The following is a 17574-nucleotide window of genomic DNA, read 5'->3' as shown; positions in this document are numbered from 1 at the left end:
CTGATAAAGGTACCAATGCAGATGCCAAAAGCATTTTACACTAATAGTGTGAGGTATTATCTGCTCGGGTTGTCAAGAATTATTCATGTATCCAGTTATTGGCCCCCCAGGGTGTTTCAATGTGGCATTTCAAATATACAAGTAACAAATATTAGGATGGGCAGTTTGCACATAATGCAAATGAATAAATTTTAAATTATCAAGAGTAATGCATTCAAGTTAACTGAGCTGCATATACGGCTATTCATTATTATTATTATTATACAAAAGTGTTATATACAGAGAGTGTGTATATAAGTATAAACAAAACTATTATATCATGAATGAAGCTGCAATATGTTGAAAACAGCAAAAAAAGCTGAAAAAAATATAATCAGCAAAAATATACATAATATATATTATAAATGATTATTGTAATTTATTTACAAAACCATAAATATTTTCTAAAAAAACAGTAAGCTGCTTCGATTTCATTAATTTGTCTCTGTCAGAAAAAAAAAAGCTATAAATCACCTTTTTTCTGTAAAAATTAATGTTTCATGTAAACACATCAAAAGCATTTTGATAATGTACTTCAATTTCTTCATAATCTTCTAGTGTATTAGTAATAATGTCTTTAGGTACACTATTTGAAGAATTACTATTTGAGTCTATTTTAGATATCATTTCCTGTGGCTCTAAAGCTAGTCTGATGGACTCTTCAAATTCTCTTTTCTTTTTTTCTAACTGAAGAATTTCCTGGATGCTTGAAGGTAGCTGATCACAGCTGCTTAACTGTATATAAATGGCTTCTGCCAGACATAAAGTTTCTTCCAGTTTGATGTGATAAGCCAGATCATTGATATGCTAAAAAAAAAAAGTAAACATACATGGATATGATAATAATACAATCAGATTTTATGAAGTTTAATTCTGCTGTATTGCTCTGAAAAATTTATACTCTCCTTATTGCAAACATATTTTAACTGATGACAAATGCCATCAGACTGAGGCAATTTTGTCACTGATCCTGTATGGACAAATATTCCATTGCATGCTGACCATTATTTCTGAGGTTTATTTCCTGTTATGCCTTTTGTCCCGGGATCCCTGGATTTGGTTAACCTAGCTCTGTTTTGTCTTTTACATGATTCCTGGAAAGAATGACCAGTTAAACTTGAAATACCAGGAGTACTTATCTTGCCTTTCCATCTTCCCCAATCCCACTCTACCTATCCATCTGCATTCAAGTCAAGGACTTTTCTTTACAGCAATAATAAACTCTTCTGATCTATGTTGTCATCCCAGACAACCAACAGAAATTATGCGAAAAACACTGTACTGTATATGAAATTAATAAAATATTAGTTTATTGATCTTTGAAATATACAGCCCTTGGTATTCAGCAAGAATAGAAAAATCAGCAAAGGTAAAGAAAGCCTGCATGAGAAGCATGCAAAAGTTCGATGAAATTTACTGGTAAAAGTACTTTGCCGTAACAGCATTTGTATTGTTACTCGCTCGGTAAACAGACAGTGGATGTTATCAGTCAGGAGTAGAAATCTAATCCCGTGGGAGATTGAAACCCTCCCGAAGTGGAGGGGATAACCTGACCTTTTTTCTTTAGAATCACTGGTGTTTATTAAAGGGAAAAAAAAAAGCAAAGGAAGCAAGCCCACATGAGAAGCACGGCAAACTTCGAAAACGTTTACCGGTGAAACTATGTTACGAACATTTTTTTATGATGCCAGAACTTCCAATGACTCTGTTCGTAATTCAATTAGTGATTCTAAAGAAAAAAAGGTCAGGTTACTCCCCCACTCCACTTCGAGAGGGTTTCAAGCTCCCGTGGGATTCTACTCCAGACCGATAACACCCACCGAGCAACAACACAAATGCCATTACGGCAAAGTACTTTTACCGGTAAATTTCATCGAACTTTTGCATGCTTCTCATGCAGGCTTTCTTTACCTTAGCCGAAAAACCAAATCTGTGATCAAAACTGAATGCAGTAAAATATCAATTTTATTTGAGATTAAAATCGTTTAGACGTATATGGGGGGGGGAGAACTAAAAGAAAAGTCCTTAACTTGAAAGTAGATGGATGGGTGGAATGGTGGAAGCTAGAAGTAGAAGTGGGATTGGAAATGATGAAAAGGCAAGATAAGTGTTTCAAGTTTAACTGGCCTCTTGCAAAAGATACAAAACAAGAGTTTGGTTAACCAAATCCGGGGGCTCTTGGGACGAAATATGAAATAAATCCTCACTTTAACAGATCTCAGAAATAATGGACAGCACCCACTGGAATATGCTGTTTTGTCCATACAGGACCAGTGACATATCTGTCATCAGTTAAAACGTCTGAAATAAGCAGAGTGCCAAGCAATTTTTAAATTTTTATTTTATTTTTTCCATTAAAAGCAGTGGTTATAAATGACCACTTCTCTTCATGGACTAATGTGTGATAAGTGGAGTACCACATGTTTGTGCTGGTCCCCTTACTGTTTTTAATATTTATTAGTGACACTGAGGTGGGCAGAGTGGTTAAAAAATAGCAACTGAGGTTGACCTCCCCCCCCCCCCCAGGTATTTTTTCCTTATCAAAGTCGATAGAGAAAAAGACCTAGGTATAATTAGAACTGCTTGAACAGTGCAAGGGACTCTGACAGCAGGGGCAGGCCCAGAAGCTACCAGAATCAATGCCCCCACCACTGGCTAATGCCTGGTGTCATATAAAATGACTTAATGTTAGTGAATAAATGTTCATCTTTACAGAACTGATGTTGTGAAGCAGTCACTAGCACCTCTAATTATGCTAAATTAAAACTAAAAGTAAATAAATATGAGATGGTAAATAAAGTTCCTGTCACGGTAAACCCAGAGTCATAATTTTTGGCAATAAAAGTGGAATTTACACCAAAAATAATATAACAAAACTAACCCACCATCATTTAACACTGCATTTCTTTTATTCTTTTAATTGAAGATAAATGCAGTGATACAACTTCCTTTCTTTTGGACCAAAACAGATATGAAGGGGGAATGCTAGGTTAATTATTAGCTTACAAAGAGAAAGAGCACATTAACCATTTTTGTGAGTAAAAACTCATTTTTACAGTGAGTAAAAACAATGCTGATGTAATGCCAAAATCTGGCAACAAACATGAAGCTACAATTCAGTTTCAGTTTCATACTTTCCACATCGGCAGGCGGGCTATAGGTTAGCTACATCTGGAACGACATGATTTACAATAAGCAGTGAAGGAAATGAGAGCATGAAAACAATGCTGATGTGTTGCCAAATTCAAATTTGAGACATGAAACACTAAAGTAAAGTGTAGTGTTAATTGTCTGACAGCACCAGGGGTTTCCCCCCATCTCTGCATTGTGTACTCTGTTTTTGTGACATAGAACTCTGTGGAGGCCAGAGATTTAAAAAGTGTGTGAGGAGTGGAATGTTGTGTAGTGTTATGTTCTGTTGTTTCTCTGACCATTTAGCCATTGGGACCCACTGTTGCCCACACTTTTTTGCTCACTCACTGCCATGAGTAGGCAGGTCAGGCACCCAGTGGATTATTTAAGTACTCTGGCAAGCGCTTTGAACTTATTCACTAAAATTTGGAAAGGCCAAAAGAGATTTTCGAGACCGGTTGAATTTAGATGTTGATTAGAATTTGGTGGCATTGTTAAGGGGACGTACCCGGTCAGTTTAGTTAGAGTGTGGGGGAGACTGAAGATTGGGATAAACAGGGGAGGATGGGAATGCCAGAGTAGGCATCCCCAAAGAGGTCAGTGGGGACAAGCTCCACCAGGCAAAGTATGGGGAAGCAGGGGGGTAGGAGACCGAGGCCTGTCTCCCCCCCCCACCTGGGGATTGGGTTTTAAAGGAACTGGGTTTGAGTACCCAGTTCAGATCGCCAAATGGCGTGTTGTGACAGTTCACTGACAGTGAGGAGGGGGAGAGAGAGACATTTACTTCTTTCATAATCGGCATTCTCACACTACTTGCATTCTATTTTTATACTTTTTTCTTATATTTTATAATTTATTTTTTTCTGTTTCTTCACTCATTCATCTTTATTCTCACACACCAGGGGGAGTTGGGAGATGCAATGGTGTGTACGTAAATTTAATACTAATGCATAATAGATAAATAAGTAAGAATATAAATGATTGAAACTAGGGTTGAAACTTAACTAACATTTATGGTTTTGTGTTCTTTCTCTCACACACACACACACACACACACTCTCATTCATCCTTCTGGCATTCATTTCATTTGTTCGACTCTTGCTTTCTGCACTGCACTCTCTGGGCACCTTAACTTACTGTTATTCTTCAGTTGTGGTGCAGGCCAGGGGAGAATGCAGTGATAGTGTTTGTGTTGTTAGTATATATAAAGTAATATAAGTTATTTTTAACTTTGTATTCTTTCGGCCAATTACACTTGCTTTTCCACTCATTCACTCTCTTTCCCTCATGCTGGATCACTCTTTCTTTCACCAAAACTGACATTTATATCCTTTCCATAAGTCCTAATTCACTCAGTGCCCAGCCTGTTCATTTTGTCTTTCATTCTCATTCATTCTACATTGCATCCCCTTGCTACTAGCTTACTGATATTTTTCAGCTAATCTGCTTCCCTGGCTGCCTCTATTTCTCCCTCCCCTAAATAAGTAATCATTGGGTGTGGACCCCAGGTTCCTACACATGGCAGGGTAGTCCTGGAGGTACCCAGGTCAATCCAGTTTTGTCGTGTCAGGTATCTGTCAGGGCACAGAATACTGCTATCCCGACAGTTTTTAAGTCTTCTGGGCGGTGGGAAACGTGAGCAATTTTTACTATTGATTATTGGTTAATTGCTGGATGGGCTGAATTGCCATTCTTTGGACAGTTCTGCACATTTCAAATACTTTGTGTGAAGGATGTAAAGGCTTTATAGTTTTCCTCTTCTATGATAAACAGGTGTTCATCTCCCCTGGGAAGGAGAAAGAATGAAGAATAGAAGAGGAAAGATGTTTATCATAACAATCTGTGCTATTAGCTCTGTTCTGGGGATGTCATAAATTATACATTCATACAGAATGTGTGCCCATTCTTCATTCTCGCCACAGGTGCAGACTGGGTCATCAGTCAGCCCTAAGGAGGTTAGTTTCGCTTTTAGGGAGCCGTGACCTCTCAAGTACTGTGGCCTTTAGCCAGCGGGTAGTTGATTGGTGGAACAAGCTTCCATCTTTTGTTGTGGAACCTAATAGCCTAAATAAATTTAAGGTTGAGCTGGACAGGCATTTGGAACAAATGGAGGGGTGAAATGGGAGGGTGTTTTTCTTTAGCTGATGCTGCATAAGCTCGCTTTCTTGCATCGTATGCCTCTACTAATGCTAAAGTATAAATGTTGCAAAAAGTCCAGGGGCATACCACTCAGGTGGCTTTGGGCTAACCATTCCCACCTGTGGCAGAAACCTTTTGGTAACCAGACCTCCGGTTTCCTGCTCCCACTTTGTTTGCCATAGCTCGTGGAGCTTTGCGGCTATTCTTTTTCTTTCAGCATTGAAGACATTGGCTGTATCAAGGGCTATCACCAGAAATTCTGTGAGTATGCCCTTTTTAAGTCTTTTTTGGCTACCTCCAGGTAAAGTGGGAGAGCTCTGGCCAGCAACTGTAGCACAGGTATGTTTACTGTGCAACATGCTCTGGTAATAGTGAAAAGTATTGTCCTTTGTATTGATTCTAATTTATTCCTATTTCTTACTATGGCCGAGCTGGTGAACCACACACCAGCTCCATAGGTGATAACAGGTAGGAACATTGCACAGTATATGATTGCCAGGGTCTTTCTTTTGTGCCCGCAGTCTGCTCGACTGATCCTGGCAATCATACCTGCATAATTTCTCACTTTCTTCACCAGGTAGGTCACAAATGGGGGTAAAAAGTTAATTCTGAATTGAAGACTACTCCAAGATATTTTAGTTCTGTTGCCATTTTTATAGTAGTTGTATTAATTTTGATTTATGGAAGTCTTCTAATGTCTAAATTGCCCTTTAGAAGTATTTGTTTTGTTTTTTTCTGGCGATATTTTGAGCATGTGCATTTGTGCCCACTCCTGAAACTGCAAAAGGGTGGCATTTGATCTTTGCTCTGCAACCACTCTCGTATTTCCTTTTACAAGGAACATCATATCATCTGCAAAGGTCAGGCTTTCCACAGAGCCTAGATCCAAGGCCACAAATTCGTCCAGAACAATATTTCAGAAGAAAGGGCCAAGGATTGAACTCTGCAGGCAGCTTTTATTCACAGGGCGTGTCAATTCCTGGAACTTTGTGCATACTGAGACAGTTCTGTCTGTAAGGTAGCTGTTTATTACTTTATAGAGGTTTTGTGGGGCATTGCCTGGCAGAGTCTCCTAAGGACACTAGGCCACGAGAGCGAGTCAAATGCCCCAGCAAAGTCAATAGAGATTGCCAGCATATATTTCTCCTCTGAATTTTTAACTGTTGTCAGCAGGTGATGCATGGCATCCTCCATTGAGTTGCCCTGCTTAAAACCATACTGACTGTTGGAATGTAAACCTGCTTGTGCGTAGTATTCAGCTAATCTGCTATATATTAGTCTTTTGTATATTTCCCCTTGTACAGGGAGTAGGACTATTGGTCTATATGATTTGGGATCAGTAAGGGGTCTCTCTCAGGGTTTTTGAGAATTAATTTTAACACTGCTTTTTTCCATATTTTTGGGAATATACCTTCTGTCATACAGTTATTATATAGTGCTATTAATTTGTCTGGTGCTATTTGCACTAATTTTTTGATAATCTCAAATTCTAAGAGATCAAAACCTGGGCATTTACAGTTTTTGGTTTTAGATAATGCTATTTCTAAGTCTTGTATAGTAAACAGAGGTTCAATATTAGCATTGTAGTAGTAGTAGTAGTAGTAGTAGTAGTGGCATGTGATGCAAGAAAGCAAATGTATGAGCTTATGCAGCATCAGCCAAAAAAAAAAAAAAAATCACACCATTCCCTCCAAATGCCTGTCCAGTTCCTCCTTAAATTTATTCAACCTATCAACTTCCACAACGACAGATGGAAGTTTGTTCCAGCAATTAACCACCCGCTGGCTAAAGGCAAATTTCCGTACATCCAATCTACATCTGTCTTTTCTTAATTTGAATTTATGCCCCCTTAGGTTCGTAATCTGAACAAGTGGAAGGATCCCATCAGAATTCAGCGTGCTGAACCCATTCAAGGCCTTATACACCTCAATCAGATCACCGCGCAGGTGCCTAGTCTCCAGCCACTGCAATTTGCAGAACTTAAGCCTCTCTTGATAAGAGGATCCCTTCATTCCCCTCACTAATCTTGTTGGCCTTCTCTGTACACGCTCAAGTAATTCTACATCCTTCCTAAAATGAGGCCTCCAGACCTGTACGTAGTACTCAAGGCGTGGCCTGACCATTGCCTTATACAGAGGGACAATCACTTCCTTTTCCCTGCTAGCAAAATTCCTATATATCATTGACAAAACCCCATGACCTGCCCTGGCAGCCTGTCTGCATTGCTCAGAAAACTTCATATCTGCCTGCACAATTACTCCCAGGTCTTTTTCATTTTCTACTACCTTAAGTGTAGTACCACACAGTTGGTACGTTTCTCTGGGGTTACTTCTACCCATATGCAGTACTTTGCATTTGTCAAGGTTAAACTTCAGTTGCCACTTCTTAGCCCATCTGCCCAAATAATCTAGATCCTGTTGCAGTAGCAACAGGATCCAAATATATGATATCAAAATTATTTTTTGCATCCAGTTCCTTTGTAACCACATCATAATATCCTATCAAATTTGTCAGACAAGACTTTCCCTTAACAAACCCATGCTGTGTCTGAATTATTGCTGCAGTCTTGTCTAGATGATCCTGCAATGCATCTTTAACCAGCGACTCCATTATTTTACCCGGAACAGAAGTTAAACTGGTCTGTAATTACCCGTGTCACCCTTCGATCCCCCTTTGTCATATTCAGTGTTTTCTTTTATATTATCTAGCTGGGTGGGGGAATGATTCCCAGTTTCAGTCTGAATAATACTGTCTAGGATGTTATTTACAGAATCCACCCAACACAGGGTTGGGGTTCCATCTGGTTTGACAGTAGTTTCTAAGACATCTCCTCTTGGCAGCTTGTTGGTCACTAGTCACTATTCTGTAGACAACTCCCCAAGGGTTATTGTTTCCAGTAGTTCCCACCAAGTGCCCCCAGCATTCCTTTTCTTGTCTCTTATGAGGGCTGTATACTGATTCTTGAGAGTTCTATAAGAATCTCTCAGTGCATCCACCTTTTGTGGCCAAGATGTTCTGGCTCTTTGAAAATGTCTCCTGGTGTACTCTTCTCGCGAGTATAGTCAGTTCGGGGCACCACCAGGGAACTGCCTGTTTCCTCAGTTTTTTCCGTAAGATAGACAAGTTTGCTGTTTTTGTTAATATGTTTGTCATAGTCAATGCTTGCTCATCCGGGCTACAGTTGCCTTATCTAGACCACTCATTTTCCTAGTTTTGCAGCTCGGCTGCTGTATGTTCTGTGAAAATCTGCCAGTTTGCCCTTTTAAGGTTATACCTTTTGATATCCAACAAGGAGTGTTGGGTTGTTTGTAATTGCCTGTTTAGTTTGAAGGAAATGGCTCTATGATCTGATGTGGTCCAGGCTGGCTGGACACACCAGTCTGTCATTTATAAGCTATTGAATTTGTGGCAAGAGTAACATCAATGTCACTCTCCCACATGGTACTGCTAAAAGTTGGGACACTTTTAGCAGTACCATGTGGGTACAGACAATATAGTTAGCTCACACTTGAAAGAGTGAGGTAACTATATAGTCTGAAAGTATCTGGCCATTGTTTGTGCCTGCTCTGTCTTCCGTACGGCTATGCCATAAGGCTGACCAGCGGTTGACATCACATCAGCACACACTATGATATTTACAGTAGGTAGCAAGTTTGTGACTACTTGTAGGTATTCAATAGTTGGATTTATATCTTCACCTGGTCTGGAATATAGAAATAATGTAAAACTGTCCTACACTGGTGATATGGGCACACACTCCCACTGGGGAGTAGCATTGACCTATCTTTGTGACTGTAAGGTCAGTATTTTTAACTACTATTGCTGTAGAAGGGACACCTGAGGTGTATTATATTATTTTATAGCCTCTTGGGTATCCCAACCTACCCATATGTGTGTAGGGCTCCTGGAGTACCAAGATATCTATATTATTTTCTTCTAATTTGAGTTTGATCTACAACAGCTCTTGCTTGTTGACCATTCAATTGGACAAGATTTAGTGACCTAGTCACATTTATGTTTTCAATCTGGCCCATAGTTGGTCAGATTGAAAACTAGATTGTATAAGTTTTACCATTTTTTTTTTATAACAGGGGCTTTTATCATCCCTGATACTATGTGTATAGTCAGTCAGCCGTGCTGTCTTGCAGGTAGCACATTTTTGGAAGTGACTTATTTTTGCAATTTTTGTAATCATGGCCAGCTACTGCACAGTGTGACCGTGTTTATGGCAGTTAAAGCATCTTTGGATAGGGAAATGTTCCCTTTTCTTTTCTATTTTTCTTAGATCCATGACTGGTTCAGCCAGTATAGATTCTCTGTTGTCCCTGCAATACCTTCCAAATTTTCGGTGTAATTTCTGCAATTATGTTTAGCTGTCCATTCCTTTTGTTTTTTGTTGCTCTTTTCAGCAGGAACTCAGCAGCAAATTCATCTATTGTCATTTCATTGTTAAAGTTTTTGAAGTATATGTCCATCATGAATTCCTTTTCTATTACTCACACAGGTACATAAATTATAATATTTGCGTTTTTCCCTTTTGGTTTTTCAGGGAGCAAGCCCAGTTTTTCCACCTCAAGATGGTTTTCTATTTTTCTTAGATCTTCTTTGCTTGCTACCTCGATCAGGACTCCATTATTCCTGATTTTTTGCATGTTGTTTATCTTTATTTCTCTCAGATGAAGCACACACACACATATGGGCAGGGTTCAGGGATACCCAAGAGGCTATAAAATAATCGAATACACCTCAGGTGTCCCTTCTACAGCAAAAGTAGTTAAAAATACTGAACTTACAGTCACAAAGGTGGGTCACTCTGCTCCCCAGTGAGAGTGTGTGCTGTTGGACAGTTTTACATTATTTCACTATATTCCAGACCAGGTGAATAAAATAACACATGAAGCACTATGTATATATAATTTATATAAATAATATATAATTTTTACATATATTTCATATCAGAAGGAAAGCTCCAAGTAAGCCACACCTGAAATCCTTCATACAAGTTTAGAAACTTCATTTTAGAAAGAACATAGATCTGTTGAAAATGGCACAGAGAAGAGATTAGTTGGGGACATGAAAGGATAGTTTACCAAGACTGAAGTTCTGTAAATTGCAGACTCTGGAAACTAGGCATCTGTGCAGACCTAATTGAGGTATAATGATCTGAAAGTGCTAAATAAACTATTTAGGTGGCATCTTTACTCTTTCTCATATGGCACATACAAGGCAACATAAATTTAAATTGAAAAACAAAGGCTGCAGAATAGATGTGCTGTCATTTACATTTGGCCAAATTGTGGGACTTCTGCCTAACTTTAAGGAAATGGGTAGTTTCAAGGAATTTAAAAATGGTTTGGAAAATTTATTGTAAGGAATGAGCAAATCAAGTGGAATTTTTTTTGGATGGTGCTGTAGCTTTGTTTTAGAACTAGCACCTTTGAATTCCTGGCATCAGGTTACTAATAGTATTATGATGTTGATGCACCTAGTAACAAACTTAAGTTTGTCCAATGCTATGTATAGAGTGTAAGTCCTAAAAACCTACTGTACCTGTGAAGTATTGACATCTGTGAATACTTCACACAGGCTTGGGAAGAATGGAGATCTGTTGAAAAGAACAGCAAACAAAATTGATTGGGAATAGCACAAAAGAATAGTCTTACCAAGAATGAGGGTGTCTAAATAGCAATCTCTAGAATTTATTTAACCTTTGTTTGCCTAATTCTTCTAAAAATCTAATTGTACCTCTTATACAATTAGGTTTTTAGAAGGAAAAAAAAGAAGAAGAAATCTGCAATTGTTATTAGGCGCACTATAGCCATAGCTACTAATGCGCCAATAAACAACCATACCACACACACACAAACACACACACCGCAATTGTTATTAGGGTGAATAATAAGAGATTGGCTAATTTTAGGGCGATTAGTTTTTTAAGTTAAGGGTAAATGATAATTACAATGGAAATGGGATTAAAATATGCGCAAGGAAGTAGAAGTGCACTTACTCCACCCTTGGTTTTGTCATGAAGTTGATTTAAAATTAATATTCTAAATTGTGAATAAGCCAATAGTAGGGTGGACTTTCGTTAAAGCGTCTTCAGTTGGCTAATTAAGTGAAAGGGAACGTGTACTGTATTTAAGAAGAATTTTGTAATCCCATGATGCACTTTGCCACATGCAAACTTAAGTTTCTCAGAGAATCTCAGATTGGTGAGTTTCCAAACCAGAGAAAGACTGAAGGGGAGTTTTGCATTTAAAATGTTTAAGTCGGAGTGGTGATGGAATCACTCTATAATAAGGGCTTCGTATTATAGGATTTTGTAACTATTTTTTAATTTTAATATGGTAATAGCTGAATCAGCAGGATTTAACAGTATAAGTTGATATGACGTAGTTAATTAGGCAAGGTAGAGCTTCTGAATAAATGCCCTAGTCATCTCATCTCATCTCCAGCCCTGAGATGTTGTTATTTGGTTTTAGGAGCATTAGCAACTAAGGCCATATTGCTTCGGGGATATGCGGTGGTCATTCCCGACTTTTCCGCATCTTCCATATTTGGTGGCTCATGGGCTCGAACCCCGGTTTAATCAAGAAGCGTGCGCTACGCACTGCTGCTCCTGCCCACCTGGCTACGGAGGCCCAACCCTGAGAATGTGAAAGTGTAGTGCATATCTACCTGCTGTAGTATGCTCACTGTTAAATAAAAGAAAATTAAATTAACACTTATTAAAAGCAAATATACACTTTCAATAAACTTACCTTCAGTATCTCACTCAGCCCAAATTTATTTTCCATTATTGTGTCTTTCTGAGCATAAAGTATTGCTAAGCATATTAGAAGATGAAAATTCTTGCATGGTAGATCAGTCCAAAGAACCTGAAAGAAAGATGTATTAGTAATGGCAAATGATACAAGAGAGCAAATTTCTACATTCTTCCCCCCTTTGGGGGAAGGGAAATCAACACTTCCCACATTATCTGTCCATACCCTCTAAAAGTTTGTCTAGTCCCTCCTTGAATTTATTCAAAACCCATTTATACCCATTTCCATAACACCAGATTAAAATTTCTTGCAAAAATCAACCACCTGCTGGAAGAAGGCAAATTTCCACACAATCTATCCTGCAACCATCCATCCTCAATTTGAATTTTATGCCCCCTCATGTAAGTCTGAGCAAAAGGAAGGATGTCATCAGCACTGTGTTTACTCAATCATTCCAATCCTTAAACACCACTCAGAGCTTCTCACAAGTGCCCCTAGTCTCCAGGTGCTGAAATCTGCAGAACTGAAGCCTTTCCATGTAAGGGTACCCTTTCATTCCAAAGATGAGGCCTCTAGACCTGTATGCAGAAATCAAGATGTGGTCAACAACTACCTTGTACACGGGAAAAAGTTCCTTATCCCTGCTGGCAAAATTCATGTTGGAACTGCACAATTACCCACTTATCTTTTTAGTCTACACTGCCATCAGTGTGGCGGTTTTTTTTTTTTTTTTTAGGTAGTTGTTGGTGCATCAGCTTCTATGGCCATAATGCACCTACCAAGGTTTTTTTTGCAGTACTTTGATCCAAGTCCGAGGCGGGATTCGAACCCACAACCTTTGGGTTGCCAGGCAGGCACTTTACCACCTGGCTAGCTCAGTCGGCCATCAGTGTGGTATTACACAGACACTATACAAGCATTATTCTGGGATCACTGCCCCCATATGCAGTATCTTGCATTTTAAACTTTAAACTTCAATTGTATCTTCAGATACCAAAAAGGTTTTCTTGTTATCTGCAAATTTAGACATTAAGTCTGATATGCTTTCATCAATATCATTAATAAATATAGAAAACTACAATGGACTCAGCACTGAACCCTGGGGAACTTCACTAATAACAGTAGTCCAAGAAGAGCAGTGCTCATTGATAACCACCCTGTCTTCACCATACCATTATCCACAGCAGTAACTTGCCTCCAATGCCACCGTGCTCCAATTCCTATAGTCTTTCATGTGGAACAGTAACAAAAGCTTTTCTGAAATCTAAGTGAAATCTGAAAATTATTCTTTACATCCAGTTCCTCGTTTCTGCATCATAGTGTACAATTAGATGGGGGACTCCACTAATAACATTGGTCCACGAAGAACAGTGTCCATTGATTACCACTCTCTGCCGTCTCCTATTCAACCATTCCTTTATCCATTGTAGCAACTTGCCCTTAATACCATACTACTCCAATTTTTACAATAGTCTTCCATGTGCAACAGTGTCAAAAGCTTTCCTGAAATCCAACTATATGATATCAAAATTAATTTTTTGCATCCAGTTCCTTTGTAACCACATCATAGTATCCAAACTAATTTGTCAGACAAGCCTTTCCCTTAACAAACCCATGCAATGTCTGAATTATTACTGCAGTCTTGTCTAGATGATCCTGCAATGCGTCTTTAACCAGTGACTGTTATTTTCCCCAGAACAGAAGTTAAATTAACTGGTCTGTAATTACTCATGGTATCCCCTTTGGGAATTGGCGTTATATTTGCACATCTCCAGCCATGGGAACTTGGGAGCCAGCAGCACTCTTCTTTGATCGTGCAAGTGCACTGTTCAAATCAATCATAGTAAAGGGTAGATTATATGGAGGCTGGCATGTAGTAGTGAAATTCAGGTCGTAATTTTCTGAATGTACTTTATGTGCTGAAAGGTTGGCCATGTGCAGTTACAGCTGAGAGTGTTTCAAATATTTATTTCTTGGTAAGACCACCAAGAAATATGCATTATTTTTCTCTTTTTTAGAAGTAGTAATGGAATGTTTATAGGAGGATATTTCCCATTAATTCTTCTGACTTTATTCCAAACTGTTTTGTGTCTGTGGTTCTGTTTATAATGGAGGCATACCATATCTCTTCTTTGCTTATTCATTGTATATGACGAATTTCAGCTCTTGCTTTTTTAAAATTTATCAGATTAGCTGTGGTTGGGTGTTTGTGGAATATATTCCAGTATTCATTTTTCTCTTTTTTGGCATTCCTACAGGCTTCATTCCACCATATTTTTGGGTGCAAGCAGGTTTTCATAGAAGATTTGAGTATGGAAGTTTTTGCAGCTGTCATTATTTGCTGAGTGATGTAAGTTATTCCTCTGCATGTATTTCAAGAAGCGGATCATCTTCATTTGATTTTGTGTCAGTGTCCATGGTATCAGTTCGAGATTTTTGATTCTCTCCTTCAGAACTTGTTTGCTTTATTGGCTGCTGTACGGAGGTTTTATCTGGAAGTATCATCAGTGGTGTATTTATTGAAAGAGTTTTAGGCTGTTGCGTAGAGCTTTCTTTTAGTCAGACCTTGTCTGACTAAAAGACTGATCTTCTCCAGTCAGATATTGTCTGTATTATTTTGGAGCATTGTTGCTTTTGCACAACTGAAGCATAAGAAGACAATTTAGTGGACACTAAAAATTGTTTTTCTTCATGGTATGGCACTTTGTATTCAACTCTGTATTTTTGAATTTTCTTTTCTCTCTGCCATTGGGAACACTTCTTTGAGTATGCTTAATGACTTCCTTGGAAATTTGGACAGCACTGTATTTCAGTAGTGAGTCTGTGTGAATGTGCTCTTTTGATTTACAGGATCTGCAGACTGGGTTAGGGATGTAAGGTCTAATTTTACATCTCAAATATCCAGCTTTTACAGTTAATGGCAGAGTTAGTGTACAGTCAGTCCTCGTATAGCATGATAGATGTGTTCTTAGAAACCCTCGTGCCATACAAAATCGTGCAATATAAACAACAGGCCCTATGGAAAAAATAGGGTTAAGTGCTGACCACCCAAGATTGAACACACTTTTTTTTTTTTTTTTTTAGGAGCATTAGCAACTAAGGCCATATTGCTCCGGGGATATGCGGTGGTCATTCCCTGACCTTTCCACATCCTCCGTATTTGGTGGTCATGGGCTTGAACCCCAGTCTAATCAAGAAGCGTGTGCTACACACTGCTGCTCCTGGCTACTTTGAGTTGTTCCTGCTATGAAAGTTTTTATTTTCTCTGCATTCTTTCTAATTCTCGGCGTTGCCTCATTTAGGCTTATAGCACGTGCAATATCATCACATGGTCTTTCATTTCACTCAAAGAGTTTCACAATTTCATATTTTTTTCTCTATGGACAGAGGCGGATTGGCCATAAGCCTTACCGGGAAGACCCTGGTGGGCCGGTGTGATTTTGGCCATAAACCATAGTATGAGGACACCACAAATTTTCCCGGGTAATAATTTTTGACCCAGTGCACCTCTGTATCGATATTGCTTTTCTTTTTATTATTATTATTAATAGCCATATGGTGCAAGGAGAGAGAAAGAGAGAGAAGTAGAAAGGAATCACCAAGAAAGAGAAGAATGATGATATCCAGCTCAGGACCCTGGGTGTGCCAAGCCCATACTCACCAGATGTGAGGCTCTCTGAATCTGTAGTGTCTTCATCAGATGCTTTCTTTTCACACCTTTTAAGTATTTTACTCATTTTTAGGGAATAAAACAATTAAAAAATGAGGAAGCATGCTTGATACACATAAACAAAGCTATGTGGCTGTAGCAACTGAATAAACAACACCGTAAAAGCACAGATATACTATTAACACCTCATTTTACTAAAGCACATTTCTGTGAGTTACTTCCATAAAACAATTTCCAGTTGCATTTCTGTTAGTGAAATCTGTTATAAACTGGTAGTAAACTCGATCTAATTGCTTTTGCGATAATAACGATTGCTGGAATTATGTGGATTTTTATATTATTATGGTGAAATGTGTTTTCTCCTTCACTAATATAAAAAAACAAATACATTTTCAGAATCTTCTCTTCGCGTTGCCGTTCAGTTGGGGTGATTCCACGTTCGACTGCCATTTCATATAAACACAAAGGCGAATCATGCATAAGCGAATTTGGTTCGTGTTATATACAATATCGTTCCCCATTTATAAATCGTGTATGATCGAATTCGTGTAGTGTAAACACGTGTTATACGAGGACTGACTGTACTGGATGTGAGAATGACTGTACGAGTAGGAGTAAATACTCCATCTTTCTTGATTAGTATCCTTTTCGCATTTATTACATTTTGATCATTTAGTTCTTGAACAATCTCTTCCTCCAATACATTAAGGAGATCTTCCTCTGCTATTACCCCTTTATAGGAGTTCAACCGGGTAACCTTTGTGGGAATTCCACCAAAAGTTGATATTTTGACTTCAGCACTGAAGTCTTCGGACCATTTTTGGAGGGCTAGCCACATTTTCAAGACATTTCTGAATTAAAAATGAGGACAGCTTACTCCAAGGGTTATCTGTCAAGGAGTGCAGAATTAGAAAAATTTTAATTTCCTTCTTTTTTTCTGCCTCTTTGCATGGGATATATAGTCATCTCTGGTCAATGGATCTGAATCATAGGATCCATAAGTAGGACATCTGTTGATATACATCATTTCTCCTTTTAGCCCTGGGAGAGTGAATTTCTTCTCCCAGGTTACTGACCCCACCATGTGGAAGTGGTGCCACCAGTTATGTGGAAGCGTTTGTAGAAGTTAGTAGAGCTTGTTAGTAATAATTAATGTGTGCATGTGCACACACTCTAAATAAAGAAAGGAAGATTTTCTTTCTGGGTTCTTACTTTAAGCACAAACCACTTGAAGAAAACAAAACAGAAAAGGCACTAGAAAAGAAATAAAACTTTATCGCTGGAAAGAATACTCTATATATTGGAGAGAAAATTGCTTAACACTCAGGCCACTTCTAGGATATGGTCTTCCTGCCTGGACGAGTCAATTGTATCTGTGAATATGTCTTGAATATTCTTTTTTTAATTCAAACTTCAATTATTTGATATAGTGGCATCATTGGAGATGTCGCTGGTACTGTTGTAGTTTAAGGGTTTTATGACACAAGAGGGATCAATGGCCAAGATGTGTCTTTCCAAGTTTTTAATATAAATTGAACATTTTTTTTATCAAATCTGATGAAGGGTAAGTGGATTCTAGTTATTGCATAAACTCTGAAAACAAAGGAATCTGGAATTTCTGAATCAAGAATATACCAAAAGAACGTGTCTTACTGAAAGCTGAACTTGGAATTGAACAAGGAGTGGGGATTTTTATTTACTAATAGATTAAAATGTGTAAGATGAGTATGGCTAATTCGTAGTCTGGCAAGTATTACTACTTCTCTGTGACTTCCTCGGATGCTGGAGTGCCATATTTGAGGATTAGGTTTTATTTCCTGTAGTTTATTG

General features: G+C 38.4%; 1 protein-coding gene across 1 annotated transcript in view; it reads right to left on the bottom strand.

Annotated features, from left to right (window-relative positions):
• Positions 1-519: 519 nt before the first annotated feature.
• Positions 520-17574, bottom strand: part of Tbc1d15-17 (TBC1 domain family member 15/17) — a 331818-nt gene continuing 314763 nt past the window's right edge. Inside the window, exons 14-15 of the mRNA XM_090389001.1 lie at positions 12072-12188; positions 520-846 (exon numbers count right to left, since the gene is read on the bottom strand). Of these exons, the coding sequence (XP_090245127.1) occupies positions 538-846; positions 12072-12188 (426 nt within the window). The 3' untranslated portion in view covers positions 520-537. The remainder of the gene's footprint in view (positions 847-12071; positions 12189-17574) is intronic.

The sequence above is a fragment of the Mastigoproctus giganteus genome, chromosome 14, assembly GCF_048544385.1.
Source record: "Mastigoproctus giganteus isolate SK-2022 chromosome 14, ASM4854438v1, whole genome shotgun sequence".
Taxonomy (NCBI): Eukaryota; Metazoa; Arthropoda; class Arachnida; order Uropygi; family Thelyphonidae; genus Mastigoproctus; species Mastigoproctus giganteus.
This window is presented reverse-complemented; position numbering and strand designations above follow the sequence as displayed.